The sequence below is a fragment of the Panthera leo genome, chromosome D1, assembly GCF_018350215.1.
Source record: "Panthera leo isolate Ple1 chromosome D1, P.leo_Ple1_pat1.1, whole genome shotgun sequence".
Classification (NCBI taxonomy): domain Eukaryota; kingdom Metazoa; phylum Chordata; class Mammalia; order Carnivora; family Felidae; genus Panthera; species Panthera leo.
The window spans coordinates 96521151-96548206 of record NC_056688.1 but is presented as its reverse complement, the minus strand read 5'-3'; the positions used below and the strand labels follow the sequence as shown (position 1 = coordinate 96548206).

Here is a 27056-nt window from a genome sequence, read left to right as displayed (position 1 = left end):
CCATCTGCTCTAAATCTCAGCCATTTAGATGGAAACTCTAACGAAGAGCTTAGATACAAGTATGGTCTAGAAATTTTGGAAATGTAGCCATTTGATAGTTATAAAGGTGGAATTTTTTTAAGGCTAAAATTGAATAGTCTTCTCCATCTTTATCAATCTCGAAAAATTGTAACTGGTAGCCTTCCAATTAATCCAGCCATTAGGGGTGCCTGGGTGGCTCAGTCGGTTAAGCATCTGATTTTGGCTCCGGTCATGATCTTGCTGTGAGTTCGAGCCCTGCGTCAGGCTGTGTGCTGACAGCCTGGAGCCTGCTTCAGATTCTGCGTTTCTCTCTCTCTCCCTCTCTCTCTTTTTAATACTGATGCCTGTGTCCCACCGGGTCACAGTGGGCTGGGTCAGAGGGCAGCCTGGACGATGGAATTAAAAAGCCAGGTTGATTGCAATGTGGGGCCACACTTGAGGCTTGCTCCCACAGCCTCTTGTTGAACGACTAGAGAATGATCGGTACTAACAGAACTCCTCTCTCTCTCTCTCTTAAAAATAAATAAACCTTAAACAATTTTTTTTTTTTTTAAATCCAGCTACTAGTTTTCTCTTCTCATCCCAGGGGAGAAAAATCTTGCTTTTTCAGCTTAGAAAAGATTCGTTAGGTTTGAATAAACACATTTGGAGAAAGAAAACGCTTGATTTGGGTGAAAGAAAGCAAATTTTCTCCAGGCCCACGTGGTCCTTCTGCAGGCTCAGAATTCAGTTATTTAACAAGATTAATTCAGTGCATCAGGTAGTCAGTTGGGCTGCAGCTTGGGTAACGGAGCTTGGCAGGACACCCCCCCTGCCTGTGGTAAGGGGATTGTCCAATGGCCAGGGCTACTGATCTACTCTCGCAAGGCTTTGTGATGAGCGATTTAATCACTAGGGGCCCTTAAGGGAACTCCGAGGAGGGTGTGGCAGGGAATCCACAGGCAGGAGCTGAGTGAGACCGGCCTGGGAAGGTGACCTGGGGTTCACGAGGCGGAAAGGGCCCCACCTGGCCCTGAATCAGCGGGGTTAGTTTCTCTATGACAGCAGCAGCGGCGCATTTCTGGAATGGCCTCTCTCGCCACTGCCCACCCCAGATGCCTTTCAGATGGTACGATGGGTGGAAGGCACTGGATGTTCCCACTGCGAAATTCTTGAGCAGTTAAACATTGGGGTGCCTGCATAAGCAAGTCGTCCAGATGTCACCAAGAGCGTTGGTGGCAGCGAGGATTCTGGAAGGAGTTCACGGCGGACCTGAACTTTGTCAGCTGCTTTGTGATTACACTGCCACCAGTGCGGTGGTTGCAGTTACGGTTCTCCTTTCCGGGTTATGCCTCCCAGGTGAAATGCACCTTAGGCTACAATGTATTTAATGGAAGCGTCTTTTCTTTAAAACGCACTAAAGTTTTAAGCAACCATATAACAAACTAAGTGTAACGTCTCATTCTTACAGTGCTTTCAAGTGTTACGTATGTGGGAAACGGGCGATTGGATTGGAAGGGGGCGTTTGCAGGTTGAGTGACTTTGCTTTGCTCTTGCAGCTGCCTTGGCCTAGCTTGACCCCAAATAATAACCGAATTAGTTTATCCAGGGGGACTCCCGCTGATGGAGGCACAAAGAACACTCAGCTTGGGATCGTGGGATATATGCATCCTTGCATGCTGCGTCCTTCAGAACTCACAGACATTCTGGGATGTGGACGTTCTCAGCCCCACTTTACAGATGAGGAAACCACAGCACACAGAAGCTAAGTCATACCCTTCAGTGACAGAGCCCCTGGTGGCTTGGGAACCTCCTCAGTAATCTTCCTTAGACTCTCCATTTCTTTGATAGGGAAAACTGACATTTCCTCATCTTAGGTAAAGTGCTAGCTAAGCACAGCTTCAACACACCCCGCCAATCAGACTGTTGCCTCAGAGCCCCTCCTACAGAGAGATCTGGATTTGCTCCCTAAAAATACCACCCTCCACTTCGCCTGGCCTAGATGGCCCTGCTCTGTCCAGCAATCTGCACCATAACCACTGCCTCCCTCATGAAGGTGGGCCTTTTGAAGAAAGGGGCCTTTGTTGGGCTTTGTATTTCCACCACCTGAAACTTTGCCTGCACATAGCTGGTGCTCCAGAAATGTTGCTGAATGAATGAATGAATGAACGAACGAATCAAACAAGTGGCGGAATTGGAAATCAAGTCTGTCCTACTCCAACGATTTCTCATTCATTTCATTTCACCTAGTGAAGGATTTAAGCTTCTCTGTCTTGTCTGCCTTGGGTCTGAAAGTGCCTTTATAGTGCCTCCGTGGGGGAGACTGCGGATTCGGGCTTTCTCCCTGTTACAGAGGAGGAGTAGAGGCTCAGAGGACTCTGTGGGAGGTGTTTAGGGACAAGCCCAAGGCCGCATGCTTTGGTGGAGGCAGAATGGGGCAATGGGCAGAAAAACCACTTGAAATCAGGAGACAGAGGTCTCCCACTGACAGGCCGTGTGATTGCTCGGGACCTCCGTATCCTTCCTGTAGGGGAGAGGGTGGCCTAGTGTGGTCTCTGAGTTCTGAGGCTTCTTGCCAGGGTGAGGGGTGGGTTTGGGAGGCTCCTTCTGCTTCTCTGGCAGCAGACCCGGCCCCGGCCGGCACCCCTTCCCCTGTAAGGTGTCAGAATCTCCTCCAGCCATGGGAGGCAGAGCTTGGAGATGAGACCTGGGCTGGGCCTGGAAGGTAGGAGCTGGGGAGCTTCCAGTCTCCTTGAGGAGCAGCTAACAGGGGGGTGTGAGTTCTTTTTTTTTTTTTTTTTTTTTTAAATGTTTTAATTTATTTTGAGACAGAGAGAGGCAGAGCATGAACAGGGGAGGGTCAGAGAGAGAGGGAGACACAGAATCCGAAACAGGCTCCAGGCTCTGAGCTGTCAGCACAGAGCCTGACGCAGGGCTCGAACTCACAGACCGTGAGATCATGACCTGAGCCAAAGTCGGATGCTTAACTGACTGAGCCACCCAGGCGCCCCAGGGGGGGTGTGAGTTCTGATAGAAGTCAAGACCCCCACCCACCCTAGTAAATATCAGGAGGTGATGTCCAAATGTTCCATCATAAGTGGGGCTTTTAAGGTGATCCTAAAACTCGGTTTAGATTAGTCCTCTGAGGTGGGAATTACTCCTATGGCTCAGTTGTGTCTTTTGGTGACAAGAGGAAGCCTGCCTTCACTCCCTCCAAAAGCCCGTGTGTGTAAGAAAGACGACCCATCACTGCCTTCAGAGGCACCAGGCAGGACACTGGGCTGGGAGCTGGGCCATCTGGGTTCCAATCCCAGCTCTACCCGCCCCCCCCCCCACCCAGCTGTGTGATCTTGAGCAAGTTGTTAAACATCTCAGGACCTCAGTTTCTTTATCTGTAAAATGGGGGTGACAACACCAAGCTCCCGGGAATTGGGAGAATCAAATGAGATAGTGGATGGGTCAGCACTGCTCAAAGGGAGTCTGTGCCTGTTTTCCCTACTGTCACCAGCCCTGGTGGGAGGCCCCTGTCTAAGGCTCCTCCTTGGTAATTAGGACTCCATGGTTGGGAGAGTTGGAGGCGTCCTGTTTTACCATAAAGTCTTGCCAAGACTTCTTTGGTTTTCAGTAACTCTGTTCAAGCCCATGCCATCACTGAAGACTCTCCTGACTTTTTCAAGCAGAACTGACCACTCCTCATTGTGGACCCCGCTGTGCCCGGGACACAGTGCTCTTGCCCTTCAGGCCCTGGGACAGTTGACTGCTATTACTTGCCTGTCCCCTCCATGAGGCTGTGACCAAAGGGAAGTGCTTGACGAACGGACGCCCGAGTGAACCAAGGAGCGAGGGTGTGAGCGGATGCAAACCCAGACACAGCATCAGGAGAGGACGCGGAAAAGAATTTGGGGGTGTAGGCTGGGAGGTGGAAGGGACCTAGCCCTGGAGACAGTGGGCTGAAGCCAGGACAAGGGCCCCAAGGGACACTGGCTTGTGCACTTTCTTTCCTTCTTCCAATTCGTTTCATTGCGATAAAGCACACATCACATGACATTTACCACCTTCACTTTTTTTAATTGAAGTACAGTGAACATCTATTTTTCAGTGCATAGTCCAGTGGTATTAAATACAGTAAAAGGTTGTACAACCATCACCACATCCATCTCTAGAGTTCTTCTCATCTCGGAAAACCGAAATCCTATACCCGTTAACCGTTAACTTCCCATCCCCCTGCCAGCCCCTGGCAACCACCAACGACTTTCTGTCTCTGTGAACTTGACCGCTCTAGGTACCTCATCTGAGTGGGGCCTTTTTGTGACTGTCTTTGTCAGCGTGTCCTCAAGCCGTGCCCATATTGTAGCATAGGTCAGAATTTCCTTCCTTTTTAAGGCTGAGTAATACTCCGTTGTACGGATAGATCACGGTTCGCTCATCCATTCATCTGCCGTGGACAATGACTTGCTCCCATGTCTGGGCTATTGTCAGTGGCTTTCTTATAATTCCTTTTTTTTTTTTTTTTGATATAGGAAACTTCACTCACTCTAATTGTAAGAAAGCTGACATTATAATTGCCTCAAAAAATAAAGTACCTCTTAGAAATGCTGCTGGAAGCATCATGTGTTCCGATTGGGTAATCAGTCACTTCTGATGAGGGTTTTCAAAAGGCTGGGAAAGGAAGGTTCGTTCCCAGAGCTGGCATCCGCCTTGTGATTTTTTTTTTATTATTTGAGAGAGAGAGAGAGAGAGCGCACACACAAGCAGAAGAGAGAGAGAGAATCTTAAGCAGGAGCCACACTCAGCCCGGAGCCCCATGCAGGGCTAGATCCCCTGACCCTGGGGAACTAGGCTCGAACTCACGAACTGTGGGATCATGACCTGAGCCAAAATCAAGAGTTGGAGACTCAACCGACTGAGCCACCCAGGCGCCCCCGCCTTGTGATTTTGATATCGGCGCGCAGGTGCATTTGTGAAGGCTGTGGATGGCAGTGGCTGTTAACTACACTCCAGTACAGGCCCCTGTTCAAATTACTACTAACACCGGCTTCAGAGCAGGGATTCCTGCATAAAGCGGCTTCTTCCCATTCATACCCACATGCTTCTTTTTTTGAAATCCTAATCTTTTTTTTTTTATTTATTTAAAAAAATTTTAATTGAGGAGTGCCTGGGTGGCTCAGCCGGTTAAATGCCTGACTTCAGCTCAGGTCATGATCTCGCAGTTCGTGAGTTCGAGCCCCATGTTGGGCTCTGTGCTGACAGCTCGGAGCCTGGAGCCTGCTTCGGATCCTGGGTCTCCCTCTCTCTCTGCCCCTCCCCCGCTTGCACTCTGTCTCTGTCTCTCTCTCTCAAAAATAAATAAACATTACAAAAATTAAAAAGATTTTTTTAGTTGAGGTCTAATTAACATATAACATATTAGTTTCAGGTGCACAATGTAATGATTTGATGTTTGGATATGTTGCAAAATGACCACTGCAATAAATCTAGGTAACATCCGTCACCTTCCATAGTTACAAAAAGTCTTTTTCTTGGGGTGAGAACTTCTGAGATCTACTCTCGGGTGACTTGCAAATATACAGTACAGCACTATTCACATACTTCTTTTTAAAACCTTTTTATTTGGACACAGTTTCAGACTTAGAGCCAAGTTACGAGCGGAGTACGAAGAATGCCCAGATTCCATTACCCGAGTCCCCGGTTCACCTTTTGCCGTATTTACGCTCGTCTCAAGGTCTCTTGAAGGCTCTCGTCTGTACATGCACGTACTGGCTTATATGCAGGTGCACGTGTACGTGTTGTTTCCTTCTGTGCTGCGGATGTTCGATGGAGTTCTGTCAGGGCCGGCACTGAAGGCGGGACACCCAGGGGCCCGCTGCAGAGACGTCTGAGAGGGGCCACTTCCTGAGACTCCCAGCCTTGTTCCTTGCTCTTGACCCTGTCTCCCGGCTGCCCCATCCCAGCCCCTCACGGGGCCTCTGCCTTAGGACGGTGCACGGAAAATGCCCCAGGCTGAGGTTCAAACCTTAGGCCTCCCACCTCTCGTACGTTCTCAGACAAGTCATTGGCTCCCCCCGCCCTGGTTTCTGGGGGTATTTCACACAGTTATTGCACAGCCGTGGAGGCGTGACGGACGTCCTGGTCCTGGGCAAAGCACAAAGCCCACAGTTGCTGGATTTCAGTGAGCGTGCTGCTAGTTTCTTTTCCTTCCTTGGCTCTGGGAAACGCCCTCCGTCCTCTGGCCCCGAAAAGGACCACCTCCACCCCATGTGGGAAGGACAGAGAGAGCTTCTGTCTAAGGGGGGGGTGCGATGGTGGAGGGGCTGCAGCCCCTGCCTCTGCTGATGCCCCCTCCCCCCACGAAGAACCCACAGAGGGGTTGGCAACATAGAAAGCCAACCGGGAGAAAATACCGGAGGTCGTGGGGGGCGTTGGTCCGGCTCATTTGCAAGCAGCTGGAGGACCAGGGATTCCCCAGGGACTCCCCACAATTTTGGGGAATAAAAATATCTCAGGTCGGGCCTGCCACTCAGTTGCTGGTGACATTCAGTGAGTCCTTTCTCTCTGAGCCTCAGTTTGCCCATCTGTAGAGTGAGGATGTTCAGGAGAGCCACCCTGTGGGAGTTTTGAGGGGGTTGAAATCAGTCAATGTGGAAACTCCTAGAACTGGGGGAGGAATGAGCTCTGTGGGGAAGGGCAGAGACCCACCTCCCTCATCTCGGTGTCCCTTGCAGTTCTAGGACAGTGGCAGACACATAGTAGGACTGAATAACTGCTTGTTTGCAAACCCTCCCAGGTTGGACCTCAGCCTTCAAACAAACTTCTAGAAACCTCATCAGGGCCTGGGGCCCTGGGGACCACCATCCGCCCTGAGGAACTTAATTGTGACTGCAGTGCCTCCTGGTGGCAAGATGGGCAACTGCAGCCTTGATCCTGGTCAGCTGGGAGTGGGGCTCTAGAACCTTTGGGCAGGCAGGGGCCAGGGAACCCGCCCTGTGGTTGACCATCGTGTCCGGGGCTCTGTTGAGTCCTCAGTTGTGGTTTCCCATGGTAACCCCTTCCCCAGTCCTTGGCGGGGATCCGGGCTGTACTTGTTGAACCGAGGAAACAGAAGCCAGAAGGTTTGTGCAGGGTCATAGCAGCAACAGGGCCACCTTTGGTCCTTCACGCCCTGCCCTGCGGCCACGTGGGCTTTTGGGCCCCCTCTCCCACTCCCATGCCACAGCCACCTCATCCATACAGCAGTGTTTGCTACAGGTGCCCTTGGCCACCCTCAGGAGGACAGACAGAGCTACCCAAGGCAGAAGGAGCCCATGCCCGGCTCAGACCCCAGCAGGGCATCAGGGAGGCCCCGCTCTGAACTACTCACACTCAACTGGGGGGGGGGCACTCCCACACACAAGCACGTGAAAGCAGAGAATTCAGTGTTCAAGGGGTAAGCCCAGCCCGGGGTTGGGGGGGAAGAAGGGGTCCCCCTTGCACCGAACCTTGGAAGTCCAGTAGACGCAATTCACAAAAGAAGGAATCTAACTAATACAAGATTTAACTTCACTAGTAATAGAAAAGGTCAGTTCAAGACAGATCTCACTTTCATTTATCACACCGGCAAAGATTTTTTTTTTTTTTAGTTTATTTTTTTGAGAGAGAGAGAGAGCGAGCGTGCATGCCCGCACAAGCAGGGGAGGGGCAGAGAGAAGGAGAGACAGAATCCCAAGCAGGCTCCGTGCTCAGAGCCTGATGCCAGACTCGAACTCACTGAGCTACCCAGGCGCCCCCAAAACTGGCAAAGATTTTTAAAACACTATGACTGGCACTGGCCCTGAAGCAATAGGCATTCTAGCTGCTGAGGAACGTGGCATGTCTTTGGAAAGATGTTTGGCCATGTTTATCAGAGACCTTCAAATATAAATGTGATCTAATTCAGTTTTTCTAGTTCTTAGAGCTTCTAACATAATCACCATAATGTAGGGATTGAACAGCAAGGATGTTCATCACAGGCCTGTTGTAGTTTCAAACCATCAGAAGCCCGGGTGCCCAGCAGTAGGAGATTGACTAAATAGAATTTGTCCTGTGATGGGATAATATGTAGTCATTAAAAATGATGGTAGGGCGCCTGAGTGGCTCAGTTAACCATCCGACTTCAGCTCAGATCATGATCCCACAGTTTGTGAGTTCGAGCCCCACGGCAGGCTCTGTGCTGACAGCTTAGAACTTGGAGCCTGCTTTGGATTCTGTGTCTCCCTCTCTCTCTGCCCCTCTCCCACTCGCACTCTGTCTCTCTCAAAAAAAAAAAATTGTTTTTTTAAATTTTTTAAAATGATGTGGTAGGCGGGGCCTGGGCGGCTCAGTCAGTTAAGCATCTGACTCTTGATCTCGGCTCAGTTCATGATCTCACAGTTTCATGAGTTTGAGCCCCACATCGGGCTCTGTGCTGAGCACGCAGAGCCTGCTTGGGACTCTCCCTCTCTCTCTCTGCCCCTCCCCTGCTCGTGCTCCCTCTGTCTCTCTCAAAATAAATCAATGAACTTCAAAAAAATGATGTGGTAAAAGAATATGGGATAGCATGGAAAGATGTACAGAATATGGTGTTAGGTTAAAAAAAGTTTATGAAATATTGTGTCCGTGTGTGTGTGTGTGTGTGTGTGTGGTTTTCTTCTCTTGGCTTATCTTCACTTAGCTTATTGATTCTTAACATTTTTCCATCTGGGACACAGATTATTCTGTGTGATGAGAAAAAAGGCCACAGAAGTTATGGAGAAAGATATGCAGGTGCTAGCAGGAGGGCTGATGTAGGGGGGCCAGGACGTACCAGGGAGCAGGAAGGGAGCAGACAGAAATGCGGAGACCCGAAGCCGCTCGCATGTGTGTGTGTGTGTGTGTGTGTGTGTGTGTGTGTGTGCGTGCGCGCGCGCACACGCTGTGGGGGTGAAAGCTGGTCTATGGGGCTGGAGGTGAGGTGGAGGGGGCGGGAAGATGTAAGTTTGTGAAGCAGGCAGGGGTCAGTTCCGCCTGGGAATCCTGAAGGCCACGGTAAGCCTGATTTGTAGGGCTGGCAGATTTAGCAAAAAAAGAAAAAGAAAAAAAAAGCTAACCATAAAACCAGGACGCTCAGTTAAATTTGAATTTCGAATAAACAATGAATCAATTTTACTACAAGTATTTCCCATGCAATATTTCGGACATACTTATACTAAAAATTGTTTGTTGTTTCTGTGAAATTCAATTTAACTGAGCACCCTGTATTATTTTCCTTGGCAGTCCCAGCGTGAGCTCTGGGGACCGGTGAAAGCCTTTCGAGAGGGTCAACGTACAATCAGACGTGTGTGTTTTACACAGCCTGTCTGGTTGTATTTGAGGGTTGTGGGCCTGAAGGCAGAGAAACCCATTAAGAGGTGAACTTAAGCCTGTGGCCTGAAAGCTTCCAGTATGTCAGAGTCATAGGGGCCCCCGTTTGTGAGGACAGGAGCCAATCCCCCACCACAAAGGGGGCTGTCCTCTGAAGCATCCCTACCCTTCCTCCACCCCCACCCCACCCCTACACCCAATGCTCTTATCTCCCCAAATCTCACAGTAGAGTCCAGCACCCTAGCAAAGCAGGCATCATTCGAGATCTAATCGCCGCTTTCAAATAGCATCTTAAAATGATAAGAGCAATTCTTGTCTATGGTAGAACAAACAGAAAATCAATTCAGGGGCACCTGGGTGGCTCAGTCGGTTAAGCCTCCAACTCTTGATTTCGGCTCAGGTCATGTCCTCAGTTTGTGGGACTGAGCCCCGAGTTGGGCTCTGCGCTGACAGCGTGGAGGCTGCTTGGGACTCTGTCTCCCTCTCTCTCTGCCCCTCCCCCGCTCTCACGCACGTGCTTGCACGCGTGCTCTCTCAAAATAAATAAATAAGCTTAAAAAATTTTATTCAAACCAAAAATAAATAAATAAATAAATAATGAACAAAGTCAACCCATATACCTGCATTCCCAGCTCTGGAAACTTCCAGAATTTTCTAAAGACAGGTACTCCACCCCTCCTCCACTTTTTTCAAAGATGAGATTTACTTACCACAACTCAAACATCTTTCTGGATACTAAAACGCTATTCTTTTATAATATCTGTTTCATTCATTTGCTCATCAAATGTTTATTGAATACCTACTATATTCAAGCCACAGTAGTAGGCATTAGACAAGGGTAAACAAAGGAAACCTATTCAGATATACTCCCTGTTTTACCGGAAGGCAGAGAGAGACAATAAGCGAAGAGAAAAATCCCAAATAGATACATAACAATGTGTGCTAAACGCCAAAAAGGAAACAGTTTGCCGAATAAAGACTATCAGGGAGGATCTTCTATTTATGGAAATATCATCCTTTATTTAACCAATCAATCTCCTATTACTGTCCAGTAATTGGTCATTTTGGTTTTTCTGTGTAATGATGCCATGATGAACTTTCTCCCTAGCTGATTCCTTGTGCCCATCCATAATCGTTTCTTTAGGATAAATTCCTGGGGAGTGAGATTTCTGGGGAAGACATACAAACTTTTTATTAGTTTTTCTTTAGTATATGTAAACACAGTTTTGTATTTTCCCTATAGTTTACATATCTTTCATTTAAGAAATAATATGCTGCAAAATTCAAATTTGGGGCTGTATAGCTTTATGAATTTTAACACATTCCTGTGCATGACCCACGTATTCACCACGACGACTGGGGTGCCGGATAAGTCCACACACCAGCCCTTTATGGTCAAGCCCTCCCCCTCCCCAGCCCCTAGCAACCGGTGATCTGTTCTCCATCCTGATCCCGTTGTCTTTCCCAGAGTGTCATATGATAAATAAGTGGAGTCATACATATGTAAATTTTGAGTCTGGCTTCTTTTACGGACCCTTACACTGCTTTTGAGAGTCTCGCCTGCAATTGTCTGCGTAATAGTTCATTCCCTTCATCTCTGAGTAGCATCCTGTTGCGTGACTGTTCCAGTTTGCTTATCCAGTCACCTGTTGAAGGACATGTGGGTTGTTTCCAGTTTGGGGTGATTAGGACCCAAGCTGCTATAAACATTTGCCTGCAGGTTTGGTGTTTTTCCCCAGAAAATAAGTCCTCATGTCTTGCGGGTCAGTGCCTCGCAGTGGAGTTGCTGGGTCACGTGGGGAGTGTGTGTTTGATTACGTAGCTGCTGCCCTGTTTTCCCGCCGGCGGGTCACGTGGGACACTTGCCGTTGCTCCCCGTCCTCATCATCACCCGGTGTCGCCAGGTTTTCCACTCGTATTGCAATAGGTGTGTAGCGATATCCCATTGTGCCTGCATTTTCATTTCCGTGGTGGGTAACACGTCAAGGGCGTTTTCTCCTGCTTTTTTGCTGCCTGTCTGTCTTCTTGGGTGAAGCGTGTACTTAGGTGTTTTGTCCACTTTTTTTTTTTTCTTTTTGCATCTCTGTCAACTAAACCTCGCGCTTTATTCAGATTTCACAAGTTTTTTTCCTAACGTCCTTTTACGGTTCCAGGACCCTATCCGGGACACCACATTTAGTCCTCAGGTCTCCTTAGCCTCCCGGGGTCTGTGTTAGTTTCTTGAACTTTCTTTGTTTCAAGAAGCATTTGGAGGGCTTGTGTTGGTGGACAGGGGTGCCCACGTCCCCTGCGGGTGGCTGGCCCAGGCACCTGAACTTCCATCCCCCCCCCCCCCGTCCTCTGCAGATGGGCAGCTCATGGACACGTCTGCCTGTCCCTGGTGAGCACAGGTATCGGCTCACTGCGCGTTCCCTGAAGCGTCACCCCAGTTACTGCGGCCCCTTCGGCGTTATTTATTGAGCCTGGAACTAGACAAGGGACATCCAGGCTGAGCTCAAGACAGAGCCCAGTGGCAGATGAGGTGGACCGGGGATGTGATCAATGGCTAACCTTTAACCTTCGCCCCTACCCCCACACGACTGTTTGGACAGCGGTAGGTTTAGTCAGTGCCCTTTAAATAGCATGAAAGGGCCTCACGCTGGCCTGTTTTGTTTAAGGAGATTACATCGGCGCTGTGCACTCTGCCACAGGGTGTGCGAGGCCAGCTCACCCGAGAACAGAGAGAGCGGCGTGTCCCCCACGAAGCAGATGTTTGGAGGAAAAATAGATGTAATCAAAACCATGGAGGATAAAATTACTCAGGCCCCTTAGACATACGCTCCATATGCACGGGCCTGTGCACAGCTACACAAACCCCTTCCGTGTCCATACCCACCCACGTGTATCTGCCGAGTGCCGGTCACTCACCCAAATCCCCGTGCACCACAGCACGCATCCTACTTGGGGGCCTGCACGCAACCCCACAAGCCTGCCCATCCATAGACCTGTCCGCAGGCAATGACACATATGTTCCCCACACCCATTCCCAGCGGCAGGCTCGTGCCACGGGCCCGAGGGGGCACGTCCCTGCACGCAGAAAGAATGCACGCAGAGAGGCCTCCGCACCCTCCCGCAAGTGGCTTCAGAAGTACATTCTCTTGTGATCCTAGCCATGAAAAAAAAGAAAGCACAGTCACCTTTGGAAATCTCCCAAGGACTTTCATATCAAAAAAAGGTTAGACTAGGCTAGAGTGACGCCACTGGGTTGAACGGGGACAATGAGCAGAGGGTGAGGGAGTGAAGAGAGAATTTCTATTTCTTGCATTTCTTGGAGTTCGGGCAGAGGTTGGAGGGCCTTCTGTGGCTCCTGATTAAGACCCCCTTTGGGGGCGCCCAGGTGGCTCGGTTGGTTAAGCCATTGACTTCAGCTCAGGTCATGATCTCACGGTTTGTGGGTTCAAGCCCTGCATCGGGCTCTGGTGGGGCGGAGCTTGCTTGGGGTTCTCTCTCGCTCTCTCGCTCTCTCCCTCTCTCTCTCTGCCCCTTTCCCACTTGTGCACACTTTCTCCCTCTCTCTTTCTCAAGATAAATAAATAAACTTAAAAAAAGAGTATATCCTTGAACCATATGCTTCCACTTCATGAGAAGTGGTTGCTGGAAATATTTACCTGGGATTGTTTGAAGGGATGCCATGCCATCATGGCCGCCATCGCCATTGCATGCATACCCCCGGTGGGGCAGGCACTGACTGCTGTTGATGTTTTATGTGTGCACATTACTTGATTCCGTTGGGTGGTCGGGGGCTTATATCCAGATCAAGACATTCCACTGGGAAGCTGCAGCTTGGGATTGTATTGTCTTGGGCCCCAGAGACTGGGACCAAACCGTCTTGAGGACCCCTCCGCACTATGGGAGGGGCGTCTACATGGCGCCTGTCCCGAGTCCGTGTGGAAGGAAGGGCAGGGGAGAAGCCAGACCTGCAGGAGGGTGGCTTAGACCAAGGGGCGGGGGGTCCTGCTGCTTCTCAGCCCCATGCAGTGCCAGTGCTGCGGCCTGAAGAAGGCTGGCCCAGAAGCAGGGCAAGCCGAGAGTCTCCCAGTGGCCTTTCCCCAGTGTGGTAACATGGTGGGTATGAAGCCGACTCCCAGAAGATCTTGGACTGGGTTTCCTGGACGTTTAAATCCTAGAGCCCCTTCCATGAATCCCAACTCTTTGCTTCTCCTTCTGCTTCCCTGGCACCCCCTGTTTCCCTCTTGCCCCCACACGGAGACACCCTTCAATGTCTGCGTTGGTCTTCTCCCCTCCCCCCTTCCTCGACTCGTCTCCCCCCATTGTTGCAGCTGTCAGCTGTTCACGGAGACATTAGTGATTGCAAGCCTCTTTTCCACGATCCTATCCACCTTTCTCCTCCTTGTCTAGCAGGAGGAATTGATCCATTTATTTGTTCAACAAATGCTTTCTGCCTGGACCTATAGGGCGCGTAGCTGCACACAGTAGGCACGTGGAGGCAGCTGGACAGAGTGAGAGCTCAGTAGTATTTGGTTATTGGAATTTGTTCTTTATCCTTCAGCAGCTTCTTACTGTGCGTCTGCCATCTGCCCCACCCTGGGTTAAGCCCAAGGTCAATGACATGAGGTTCCAACCCTGGGGGAGGATTGTATACCAGTCAGAAACACAAGCAGTAACTGGAGAGGCTGAGCAGAGGACAGAGGGGTCTGTATGGTTGTTGCAGTCTGGGAGGACTTCCTGGAGGAGCTGGTGCTCAACTGGATCTTGGAGGTCAGCTGGAAGGAAGGGCATTCCAGGCAGGTGGCTGGAGGTACGATGGAGAGGAACAAGGAGGTAACCTTTGTCAAGACTCATTCAGCATGAGCAGCGGGGTCCTCTTGTCGAGGGCACTGCAGGGCAAGCTTGTCTTGGGCCACCCAGCTGACTCGCCACCTAGCTCCTCAGGATCATCTAGTTGGAGAGCAATCTGCTGGCTTTGCCCCAGGGTCCAGCACCATCACCCAGCCCCTCCCTGGGGCCCAGCTGTCTCAAACAGTCTTGTTAAACTTGGGGCCACCTGAGGAATAGTGGTGGAAACCACAGTTGTTTAGCCAGGAGGGCAGAAGACTCTGAGAGGTGTGGCCGCTGTCTCTGGGAAGGGCCCTGGGTAGTTAGAGCCAGGACCAATAAACCCTATGTCTAAGAGACAGACATTGGCCGGACTTCGGGATGAACGGCCCAGCTGTCCTGATGGCAGTGAGCTCCCTGCCACCACAGCCCGTCTGGGATCTGTGGACTGAGTGCCTGAAAGAGCCTTGGCTTGTCATTCTGACCAGCTGGATGGGCCACCAGACCTTGGCGAATTATTCTTTGTTATCTGAATTAGAGACCCAGCCTCCAACGTAAAGCAAAATGATCAACGGTGAAGACTGAGGTTAGACAGCTTGCTTCCCTCTTCTCTGAGAAGCCAGAACATCCGTTTGCCAGAATCCCGTCCATCTCTGGGCCTTTCCAGTTGGCCACAGTTTGCCTGGACACAGACAGGTTCCTCTTCCTTCTCCCCTCTTCTCAGATCCTAAGAGAGGGTCCCGATGGTGACTGAGGCAGGGCGGATACTCCACCGGGCTGAGGCAGTGACACACCCCTGCCTCCTCCCCCCACTCCAGACGGGGCACGGCTGCTCCCTTTTGCAGATGAGACTCTGAGACTCTGAGAGATGTCATCTGCGGGCCGGGGCAGATGGTGGTAGAGCTGGAAATGAGAGCTGATCTCCCAACTCTTGGCCCGGTGGTCTTTGTGCACACCGTGCTGTCTCATTTCACCCCGACTCGCTCGGGCTCAGTGGGTGGCTGGAGGTACCAGAAACTAGATCCTTACTTCTCGCCATAGAAGACTGGCTGTTCTCTGCTGCCTCCCCACTGGCTAAGCCTAGAACTAGGTCGACACGAAGGGCCTTCTCTCAGAGGCCATGTCTTTCCCCCCTCATCCTCAGAGGCTGGTCCTTCTGCCCCCCAGGATGAGCCAGCAGGACTCCTTGATGATGAGAGCTCCCTGATCCCTCTGGCCCTCCCCCTCTCTCCCTGGGAAGAGGCCCTGAGCCCACAGGGTAGGAGGGTAGGAGTAGAGGACTGACCCATGAGCTAGGGGCTCACTAATTAACACACATTCCCTGCCCTCTCTCTCCCTCCCTTTCTCTCTCCCTGCACTAGCCTCCTCCCCCAGTTAAAACTAGGAGTTTGGGCTGGTCCCTACAGCCCTCGGTTTCTGTGACATGTGCAGCCCGGCCCCTCTTGCTGTGCGGGGTGGTCCCAGTCCCAGGCTGGATGCCAGAGGACACTCTTAGGGTCCGTGAGGTCATGGGATGGAGCCTGGAGATCAGTGCTGGGGCGGGAGGGGCAGGGTCTGCCCCCCCCCCCCCCCCCCCGCCCCCAGTCTGGCCTCCAGGAAATTGCATAACAGAGATGTTTATTTTTGGTGAGGCTGGGTGGGATTTCTTCTCTAAAAAAAAAAAAAAAAAAAAAACCCAAAACATAAAACTTGTTTGTCTGCCAGGAAGATAAATATCTTTGCTGAAAGCTCTTGGCCTGGCTGCCAGTTGCAGTTTGCATAACATTGTCACCGAAGCCGTGGCAGTCTGCGTGTGCCCAGGCTCACATGGGTGTCATGCGTGATGCCCGTGGGCCGTCCCCCCACCGTGGCCTCGGCGCTGTCAGTGGCCTCAGGAATGGCCTCCCGACACTGCTTCAGGTCCATTGTGGGCACTCACCTCCACCCCCTTCATCGGAGCTGTGGAGAGAGAGGTGGGGACGGCAGGCAAATGTCCCTCTCACCTTCCCAGTGTTGAGAGCCCTCAGGGCACACAGAAAGCTAGGGAGGAGAGCCGCCCTGACGCCTCAGCCCCCAGGATATGGATGGAGTCAGGAGACCTGAGCTAGAGGCAGTGTCCTGACACGTCACGCCCACGGCTTGGACCTGTTCCCGAAAGAGGTGCCCACACCCACCAAGCGTGCTTGTGCCAGTCAGCTGGTACGTGGGAGGCCCTCTCACGTGCTCCCCCTTATTAATCTGTACTTGGCGTCTGGTGCCTCATCTTACCCGCAAGAGTCCCAGGCAGGGGAGTGTGGCTCAGAGGAGGGCTCACACGGGTCTCCTGATGCCGGGCCAGCGCCTGCACACGCTCCTGCACTCAGACGCGCGGGGCGGGGGGCCTGCCCGCCGCGAGGGCTTCTCGGGGCTGAGTCCTCTGCCGCCCCGAAGACCATAGCGGAACCGGGAATAACAACCCCGGCAGAAACCTCCAGAAGCTGGGACTGTGCCGAGGGCTCTGCATGTCGGCCTCCTTAACCCCACACTACCCCGTGAGGAGGATCCTACAGATATCTTCATTCCTGTTTCGTAGAGGGGGAAACCGAGGCACAAAGACGTTAAGTGAACTGTCGAAAGCACACAGCTGGAGAGAGGTACATGTGGGATTCACTCCTTCCACTGGCTCCGGAGCCCCTGCTCTAAACTTGACTCTGAGTATGTCCGCCCAGGGTGCTAACTGGGCCATCTGGACGTGGACAAGTTACTCCCCGCCCCACTGTCCCCTCTGGCCTCCGCCTCCTTATCCTTGACTTACATAGGTCGACTGGTCCTTTTCAGCTCTGGGCGTCTAGGAATCCACCAGCAGAGCCCCATTCCGTCAGATGGCGATGGCTGTGGGCCCAGGCGGAGAGCTTCGTCTAAATCTACTGGGGCGCACACGGCAGCATCCTGGGGATGCGGGTGTCCTCCCAGTGTCCCCAGTACATGCAGCACTTGCCTGGAGCAGGCAGGACCCTGTGAGGACAATAGGTGAAACCTGCAGAGGGCAAGAGTATGACCCCCCCCCCCCCACCAGGCTGGATTCTTGGTGGGAGGGAAGGGGTCTCCACAGCTCCTGCTGAGCCCAAACAGGACCAGGCCAGGAGAGGAGGGCCATTCCTGTCTGCCTCGACACTGCCCTCCTCTCGGCCCCTGCCCCGTTGGGCCAGACACGGCTGCTGCATGCAATTTCCCTGCCCTGGGAGTCTGAGGCACTGGGTCAGCATTCTCGATGCCCAAAGCAGAGTTGTGGCAAAGGGGATCCTTCTAGAAGGGAGAGCCCAGGGCCAGTGGGGGACGGGGATTAAAGATCTGAGAGATCAGATTGGCTGACCAGAGTCATGTTACATCGGTGCTGAAAGGGGTCCGTTCTGAGCTGACGGCACAGAGGCTCCCTCAGAGAGGGAAAAGGACTTGCCCGAGGTCACACAGCACTTTGATGGCGAGCCAGGATTAGAACCCAGGCCTCCTGACCTCACATCCCATGTGACTCTGAGACGGGGCAGGTGGCAGGGGATGGCTCTTCCCGTCCCTCCCTCTCCTCTCGCTCGGCTCAGCCATTGGTTTCTGACTTTGTTCCCCTCCCCACCCCCCAGCCAAAGAGAGCTCGCTGGGTGAGCCAGAGTTACCGCCTGACTCTGACACCGTGGGGATGGACAGCAGCTACCTCAGTGTGAAGGAGGCCGGGGTGAAGGGGACCCAGGACCGGGCCAGTGCCGACCTCCCCAGCCCGCTGGATAAGGCCGACTCAGAGAGCAACAAGGGTAAGAAGCGGCGGAACCGAACCACCTTCACCAGCTACCAGCTGGAGGAGCTGGAAAAGGTCTTCCAGAAGACCCACTACCCTGACGTGTACGCACGGGAGCAGCTGGCCATGAGGACAGACCTCACCGAGGCCCGCGTGCAGGTCAGTGAGGGCGCCCGGGGAGAGGGTGGGAGAGCGGGGCCTGCCCTTGGGCCGGTGGCCCAAGCTGGGGCCACCTGACTGTCCCTCAACCACACCAGGGTTTTCTTTATCTCAGTCCAAGGAGAACCCGCCCCTCACGCCCCTGCTTCGACCGGAGCAAGGCTGCTTTTGTCCACCTGAATACTGGGCCTCTTGCCCTGGCGGGAGCAGGGGCAGAAGGGGAGTCCCCAGTGGAGGCCAGGAAGCCTGTTAGCTGTGTTTCTGGGCCCTGTGTGGTGTGAGCATCCAGGCCTTTTCACAAAGGAGGTGACCCGTGTCTGCTCTCGAAGGCCTGTCTCTTAGGACCTGAAGACAGCTACGGCATTCCAATGGGCAGACGCAGACAACAGCCTGGCTCTTCCTTCTGCCGGGGATGGCTGCCTCCTCATCCATCTTTCAGCTCCCAACTCAGTAACCTTCTCTGTGAAGTCTTCCTGACGGCCGTGGCTAAAGCGGTAGCCCTCTACCACCATCCAGCCGCCAAAACACCCAACCCCGCCCAGCCCCGCCCAGCAGAACCCAAACAGCACAGCCAGCCCAGCCCAGCCCGGCAGAACCCGACACGACTCAACACTACCCAACAGGACGCAACCTAACACAACATAACCCAAACCAACACTCGATGCAACACAACCCAACGCATCCCAAACCCACACGACACAAGCCGGGTCACCTTCTACCACATCACCCTGTTTTGTGAGAATTTACGAGCGGCTTAAACTGTCTTATCTGTTTGTCTCCTCCCACTACACTGTGGGCTCCTGGGGGCAGGTACTGTCTGGCTGTTCATCCCTGCACCCCTACCAATTAGAGAAGGCTGAACTCACAGCAACAAGGGCAAACAAGACATATTTGTGGACCGGTGGACCTCCTTTGTCCAGAGAGGTGTGTCCTCCCTCCTTGCATGAAGTTACAGCAAGAAAAGAACCGGAGAGGAAGCAAAAACCTCTGAGGCCCCAAAACATGGCTGACAAAATCCCTGCACTGAAGCTCAGGCTTCAGCTTCACACAAATAAATGTCATGCTCGGTCAGCTTTTCCACCCCAGAGCCTGTTAGAAATGGCAAATAACGTATTGTCAGACAGTTTTTGTCCCTCCCGTGGGCTGGGGAAGTCCACGGCCTGACAGCGAAGAGCAGTCTGGCTTTTTTTTTTTAAGGCGGGACGGCTCAGCTGGGCTGGGCTCAGCTCAGAAGTGGGTTCAGTGCCAGGACAAAGAGCCTTCCCTCATCAGCAGGCCCCAAGGGCGCCCCCTGCTGCATCAGTTCACCAAAGAACCTTCCCCAGAGTGTTTCCAAGGCATCAGTTAAAGGTTCATCGGTCTCAATCATGTTCTGTTTAATCAGGCAGAGGCATCCTTAACACAGTCCAGAAACGTTTTCATTGGAAATGGATATTATGAAAAAGGACCGGCAGTCACCATAAATATGTAGCCATCCAGAAACTGCACGTACCCAAAGTGACTGAAAAGTCAGGTTTTGAGCCACAAGTTCCCCGGGTCCGGCTGCCCCTTTTAGTCCTGCCCAGTGCCTGGTGAATGGCTGGGGAAGGAAGACGGGGCAGTGGAGGCTTTACTGTGATTCTAGAAACCTTCACACCCCAACTATCTTATTTGAATCAAGATAAGCCACTATGTGACCTCATATGCCTCAGAGTCTGGACGGGAACCCCAGAATCTGGCCTCAGTTCTGCCAGTGGATTGCAAGGAACTGAAGGAGCCAGTGGAGAAGGGAGAGGCCAGTTGTGGGACATTCCTGTAGGCACCGTGTCAGTGAGGGTTAGACCAGTTCGTCTTCCGTGTAGTATGTGTTCCTGACAAATGGCTGGGAGTGCCCAGGCGTAGAATCCACTCAGTATCGGAGGAAGGATGGCTCCTATAGTACGAAACATGGACATGACACTGGGGCACATAAGACATTTTTCACGTACCATGATACAGCTAAAACAGAGCGTCCCCTCTGTACACGTGTGTGCGAGTGCACACACACACACACACACAATTTATGCCTACTTCTAAAAAGGAGTTGAGGCAGCTTACAATTCATGATTTATCATTTTCATCTTAGAACAAGAACAACGTCCATGAAATAGGAAGATAATTATGTCAAACACCTAGGCTAAGAATCCTAGTTGCCACCGAGCACAAATTTCAACCCTGAGCTTCCCGGCAGCCAAGGCAGAAAGGGAAACCCTGATGTGTTGCATATCTTACCATCTAAGAGGATGATCATAGGGATATAGAATGTTAGTGCCGGGAAGGATCATCTGGTCCTCTCATTTGATAATAAGAGGAGGACCACTGGTGGTCAGATGACTCAGGAACAGTGACTCAGTGGCAGAATCCAGGACTCCTGCGCTCCGGCCTACTGTTTCTTTTAGTTTAGCTTGCCGTGCCAGGACATGGGCCATATTGTTCTGAGACTTTTCTTTGTATAAAGGCAGCAGGGTGGGTGGGATCGTTATGTGCGTCAGACCTCTGGATCGAGCCTGGCAGTGCCCTGAGGTTTGGGGGGAGTGGTGAGGGAGCCCCCTGCCTGCCTCTGCTGAGTTTGTTCTGGGGCCCATCCTCAGCTGGTGGGAAGCCAGGTGCCTGGCGTGGAGTGGCGGTGGGGACAGGGAGGAGGTGGGGGGCTCCGAGATGGACCTTTGCCGGGAAGAAGCTCAGGGTTTGGCCTTGCTCCAGGGGGCTGCAGGGGCCTCTCTCTGCTGTCTGGGATTCCGATCTCCGCAGCTGGTGTCTGAAGACAATAAGACAGAGGCCTCCCCGCCCTGGGCCACCCCGCCCTGGCCCCAGATGGGCTGCGGTTAGTGAGGCCCCCGCCAAGACGGTTGGTTCCTTGGGGAGAGGCCTGTGCTGAGCAGGCTCAGGCCGGGGTGGGCCGGGAGCGGGGTGGTCCTGGGGTGCGACACGCAGACTGGAAGGCTGGACCTCGTGGTCCCCTCTCCCCCTTAGGGTTGTCCCGTGGAGACAGGCTGGGGCCACCGAGCCCTGAGGCACAGAGCGTCTGTGGGGAGTTCTCAGAGCGCCAGGCTCCAGGGCTCAGAGATGGAAGGACAGACGAACCTAATCTCCAGGCCCTCCAACGTGAGCTCCGAAGGGGCGTGAGGACGCCCTGCCACCACCCAGCTGATGCGCAGAGGAGCCGGCAGACCCGAGAGGCTGACTCAAGCCGGGCCTGGGCAGAAGAGCTCCAGCCTTGCTCAGGAGCAGGGCCCAGGGCTGCGGGCCGGGGAGGAGGGGTGGGGCAGTGCCGCTGCCCCACAGCCTGGCCTCCCCTCTCAGTCTTTAACCCTCCGGTAAATCCCTGGGCCTGGCCCTCTCCACTGACTCCGTGGTGCTCCCCGCTCTCCCCCACTGCTCAGCTGTCCTCCCAGAAAACCCCGGCACCCCCACCGTGCTCTCCACGCCCAGCTCCAGCCTCCACATTCCATCGCCCCCGACTCTGCTCCTCCTCCCACTTCTTGGACCCAGCCACCCCTTTCCCAGTGCATCACCCCCCCCCCCCCCCCCCGCCACAGCCCATCCAGAGCCTGCATGACACCTTCACCTGCCGCTCCCACCCCGGGGCTCCAGGGAAACCCCCCTCACCTGCCCCGCAGCGTCGGCCACAGTTTCCCTCCCCTTCTCCCCCGCCCCCCCCAAGAAAGAACGGAGCCATATATCTTGATGCCTGCAGTGGGCTTCTCCCCTCCCCCTGGCTTCCCCCACAGAAAACCCTGGGAGGCTGAGGAAGGAGCGGAAAGACTGAGCTAAGCCTGCAGGAAATTAAACATGAAATGAAAACAACTTCTCTGATTCATTCTCTCATCCTGCCCCCCAGTCCCCCATTCCAGGCCGCTGATAAAGGGGGATCCCGTTTCAGCGGCACAGAGTGGAGACCCGATCCGCCCTTGGCTCTCGGCGGGCGGCCTGGGCCCGGACCCCAGGAGCCCCTGGAGGAAAAGGGGCCCAGGAGGCTGTGGGGCAGGGGCTGAGTGCTTCTCTTATACCAGAGTCAAGACAGGGAAGAAGGACTCTGAAAGCAATGCCGGCCAGTGTGTGTGTGTGTGTGTGTGTGTGTGAGAGAGAGAGAGAGACACTTGTGCACACACACATATCCTTGGGACTAGGGAGGGACACTGAGGTGCAGCCCCGCACTCCCTCCCTGCCCCCACCGTCCTCACACTAACGTGAGACACACACACACACACACACACACCAACTTTTTTGTCCTCTTTCCTTTAGCAAAAGACAGCAAGAAAGGTCAGGAGCTCTCAATAAACAAGTGTGAAGTATCTTAAAAACTAGGACATTTCTCATCCGTCTCACCTGTTGCTCTGTGAGGCACAACCCCTGTGAGGACGTCAGTTCAGATATTGGCCCCATTTTCCAGATACAGAAACCGCGGCCGGTGGCAACGCCCAAATGGGCACCGTGTTGCCCAGCCACACCAGGAGCCAGAGCAGGCTGAGCAGACCCCGTGCTACCCTGGGAGCCCTCGGGCCCAGCTCCTCCCTCTTCGAGGATGCCGGCTGCCAGTGACCTGCTGTTGGTGTGTGCCCACCTGCACCTGCATCGACCGGCAGGTGCACTTCTAGCTGACAGGAACCTCTCCCTGGGGATCTCCGAGGTCTGCCTTTGACGACTCGGCCCGAAGCCTCCTCACACCCTCTTCCCGCCGGTCTCTGCCCCAGATCCCAAGTCACAGGCAGCAGTAGCAGGCCTCAAGTCCGGCTCTCGTCCGTGAACCTTGGGAAGGGTCTCAGCCTGCCAGGGACTTTCCTGCAAAGGAAAGGGACCCGACAGCCCCCACCCGCCCATCAAAGACCACAGCTCACACGCCTGGCTCAGAGACCACGCTCCCCACCAGGTCCCCGCTCAAGCCGACGTCCCACCCGCCCCTGCCCAGTGACGGGTGGGCCCTCACTCCTCCCCAGAGTCGGGCCACCCTCTGCACGAGACCTTGCAGTGGCCACTTTTACTGACCACACCACGGGCAAACCCCTCTACTAGGCAACGAGGTCCTCCACAATGTGACCTCGGCGTCCACGATTCTTTCTCTCCCACCGCCCCCCAGCTGGGCAGCATGGTCTCCTGGGGTTGAGGATGCCCTGCTGTTTCTACACTCAGGCCCAGCCCCAGCCCTCCCCTCCACGAAGCCTCCCCTGACTGCCTCTGCTAACCCAGCAGAACCCCTGTTCTCCATAGAAGCTTTAGCACAGACGTCCTGAGTGGGGAGGTTTTCCAGCAAGAAGGCTTCAGAGGGTATTCAGACAGGTAGGAATTCTGATGCTGGGCCAATAGGCCCCAAGGGACCATGGACGTTTTGGAAAATCATGGCAAGCCTGTGTGCGTGAGCGGCTAGGGGACGAGTTTCTAGAGGAGCGGTCACAGCTTTTGTCGGGTTGCCCACAGGAGTCTGTGGCCTGCAGCAGGTTCGGCCACACGGCGCTGGGGTTGGTTAGATGACCTGGTAAGGTGGCCGGTGATATGCTGCGTGTGTGTGACACTTGCCTGCTCTGGATTCTGAAGCTTGGAAAAATGAAGTCTGGCCCAAGATCACACTGTGGTTAGTTGGGGGTACGCTGCCTTCCTGACTCTCAGCACTGATCATTCTAGATTATAAGCCTTGAGGCCAAAGACTGAGGCAGACACCTTCCCCGCAGCCCCGTGGCCCTGACCATGCACTGTGATGGGTGGGGGCTCGAGGGACCAGCTTGCACTGCGTGACCCCTTGTGGCAATTGCTCTGTCTTGTAGGTCTGGTTCCAGAACCGAAGGGCCAAGTGGAGGAAGAGAGAGCGTTTTGGACAGATGCAGCAGGTCCGAACCCACTTCTCCACCGCCTACGAGCTGCCCCTCCTCACCCGAGCTGAGAATTACGCCCAGGTAAGCCCCGGCCCCGAGCCGCCGGCTCCAGCCCCCCAGGCTCCTGGGGCTCTGGGAATGGGCACCTCAGAGGAGGGCTTGGGTCCCCTGAGATGGGACACATGAGGCCCGGTCCAGGTGTGTTCATACCTGAATGTGGGAGGCCCAAGGCCTTTTCTGCCCAACGTTAAGTGCTGGCCCAGGCTTGGCTGGACGTGAGGGAGGGGCAGGTTGGGACAGAGAGGACGGCTTTCCCCTCTGCCACTTTTGCCGTTTTTGCTGTGGATGTCAGATCCGGGGCAGGCTGCCGACCAGGGCCTCCGGACCATCAGGAGCCGCTCGGAGTGTTTCCTAGGGAAGCAAGCCCCGGAAACCTGGCGGGCGTGACGCAAGGCTGTAGCGCGCATGGGAGTCTGAGTCCCGAGATGGGCTGTTCTCCGGCCCCAGACCTTTCTTACTTCAGACAAGCCACGAGCTCTCTGGGCCTTGGTTCCTTCACCCAAAAACCGACACGATAAAAGGACCCTCCCCAACTCTTTCGTGAGGTTGTTGAAAGGCAGAGATTAGACAGCGCAGAAGTACTTGGGGGAATGAACAGCCCGATAAAGGTCACGCTACAGCCCTCAGCTCTCCCAGGCGACTGTGTCCCATCCTCCCCTCCGTCCCGTCCCGTCAGCCAGCCCCCATTCTAGTGACACTGGAGTCTTCAGTGGGAGGCAAAGGGACGAGAAGAGTGTGAGTAGTGGCCGGCACCCGGAGCTGAGATGTCCCTCTGGCTGAGGCCACTCCTCACACCCCTCAGTCTGTCTGGTGGAGGTGACCGTTCCCTCCCCTCGGGCCTCTTGATGCTGGTGGCAGCATGGCCTCTGCCTTCAGCTCCGGGCCTGGCCCCACCCGGCAGTAAGCCAGGCCTTCCTGTCTCCTTTAAGACTCTCCGTCAGGGCCCTGCTGTCCCACAGCCCCTGGGCACCCCTCCTGGACCAGCTCTGCCCCTCGGCCTCCCAGGATTCAAGTGAGGGGGCAGGGGGCAGGGCTGGGTGAGGCTGAGGAATGTGGGGTCTCTCTCTCTCTCTCTCCTTCTCACACACACACCTCGTCCTCAGCTCCTGCTGCCTACTTTGATCTTTCCCCTCCCTCTGTCCCGGGAGGCTGGGCCTCCAGCCTGGCTCCTGGGCCAGTATCTCTGCTGCCCGAGCTCTCTCCTGGAGGGGGGATGGGGGGCGGACAGCCCAGGGCGGCCTCATCCCTCCCACCTGCAGCACCGCATATCACACATCAGCCTTTTGACCGAGGGCAGGGGCGAGGCCCCTGATTCCTCGTCACCCCAACCAGGAGGAAGGCGGTCAGGCCCATCTGCCAACAGTTCTTGTTGCCATGGCAATGCCCCGTGGAGATTCGGGGGCAGCGATCTTTCCTCACTTGGCTTTGGAATCCCTGCCCCGTGTGGACTGCAAACACTGGGTGGGGAGGGGAGACGGCCAGCAGAAGCTGCCTGAGGGCCACCAGGAATCCCCTGCACGTGGCTGGGAGGTCACCATCTCCTCTGGTCCTGCTCACCCTGCCCCTCCACACCACAGGCCTGACTCCAGTCTACCCCCACCTGCTGCCTGAGCACCCCCGCTTCTCTCTCTCTCTCTCACGCACACACACACACACACACACACACACACACCCTGGCACGTGGGCAACCAGCCTGGCTCCGTCCATCCCCTCATGCGCACTCCCAGCCTTCTGAGGTGGCCCCGTCCATCCTAAATTCTGAAGCCTCAAGGACACAGCCCTTGGACCCTTAACCACTGGTCATGGGGGAGATTTGCCCCCCCTACCTGGCCCTGCCTCCTGCACACCACGGCCCGCATGCCCAGAGCCCATGTTCCCAACACCAGAGCTCTCTGGGTTTGGGTCAGCCCCCGTTTCTCAGGTACCTGGGATGCCCCAGGCCTGACGAGGAACCACAGGCAAGTAAGACGCTGTTACTGACCTTAAGGGGCTCATGGAGGGAGAGACAAAGTCTGCAACTGCATCTAAAATTTGCACGTCAGCTGGCTGAGGCGGGGGCTGCCCTCAGCTGGTTAGCTGTGCCGGGAAGGTCCCTGTTACTGGACCTTTGATGAAGTTTGAAGTTCAGTCCCTAAAACAGAATTTCTCTCTACTGGGAACAAAAGAGCCAAAGCATAAAACCCAAACCCTCCTAGGTCTGGATGGCCGTAAAGGTTTTGAGAGACTCCCAGGTGAACACTCAAGAATGATCTCCTCGTAAGGATGGGCCCCTAGGCGGGGACAGGTCATCTGGGGGTAGGAGCAAGCCCCTTGCATACCCGCCACCCCCACCCCTGCCCCAGCCAAGCCTGTGACACCTCTCCCTTCCCTCTCCCCAGATTCAGAACCCATCCTGGATCGGCAACAATGGGGCCGCCTCACCGGTGCCAGCCTGCGTGGTCCCCTGCGACCCGGTGCCTGCCTGCATGTCCCCTCACACCCACCCCCCTGGCTCGGGGGCCAGTGGCGTCACCGACTTCCTGAGTGTCTCTGGGGCCGGCGGTCATGTGGGCCAGACACACATGGGTGGCCTGTTTGGAGCAGCAGGGCTCAGCCCGGGCCTCAATGGCTATGAGCTCAACGGGGAGCCGGACCGCAAGACCTCGAGCATCGCGGCCCTCCGCATGAAGGCCAAGGAGCACAGCGCGGCCATCTCCTGGGCCACATGACAGGGCCCCTCGCAGCCCATCCCCACGCCCTCCCCCACCTCGGGGCACTGGCCACGCCCATGCTTTCCAGGCCCCCAGCCTCCCATTCGACTTTCCTCTTAGGAACCTGGCCTGGGCCAGGGGCCTGGCCCTCAGCACTTTCAGCCGCCCCAAGTGTGAGGCCCCACGGACCGCTGGGAGGGAGGGGGCAGCAGGCCCCGCCCTCTCTGGCACTGAGGCCGAGACCCCTGCTCCTGGCCAGAGGCAGCGGAGGAAGCCAGGTGGCCGAGTTTTGCAGCTTTGCATCCATTATAAGCTGAAGACCCTTTCTCCCCACCCCTGCTCTTCTGCCCTGCCCGGTTTGAGGGTTGAGTCAAGGATAGATTCCCATCCAGACCGAGCAGCGGCCACGTGCAGTCATGTCCGTCCTTC

General features: G+C 54.5%; 1 protein-coding gene across 1 annotated transcript in view; it reads left to right on the top strand.

Annotated features, from left to right (window-relative positions):
- ALX4 (ALX homeobox 4) overlaps window positions 1–26645 on the top strand; it is a 41556-nt gene extending 14911 nt beyond the window's left edge. Inside the window, exons 2-4 of the mRNA XM_042905885.1 lie at window positions 17742–18052; window positions 23830–23958; window positions 26316–26645. Coding sequence (XP_042761819.1) covers window positions 17742–18052; window positions 23830–23958; window positions 26316–26645 — 770 coding nt within the window. The remainder of the gene's footprint in view (window positions 1–17741; window positions 18053–23829; window positions 23959–26315) is intronic.
- Window positions 26646–27056: the final 411 nt, after the last annotated feature.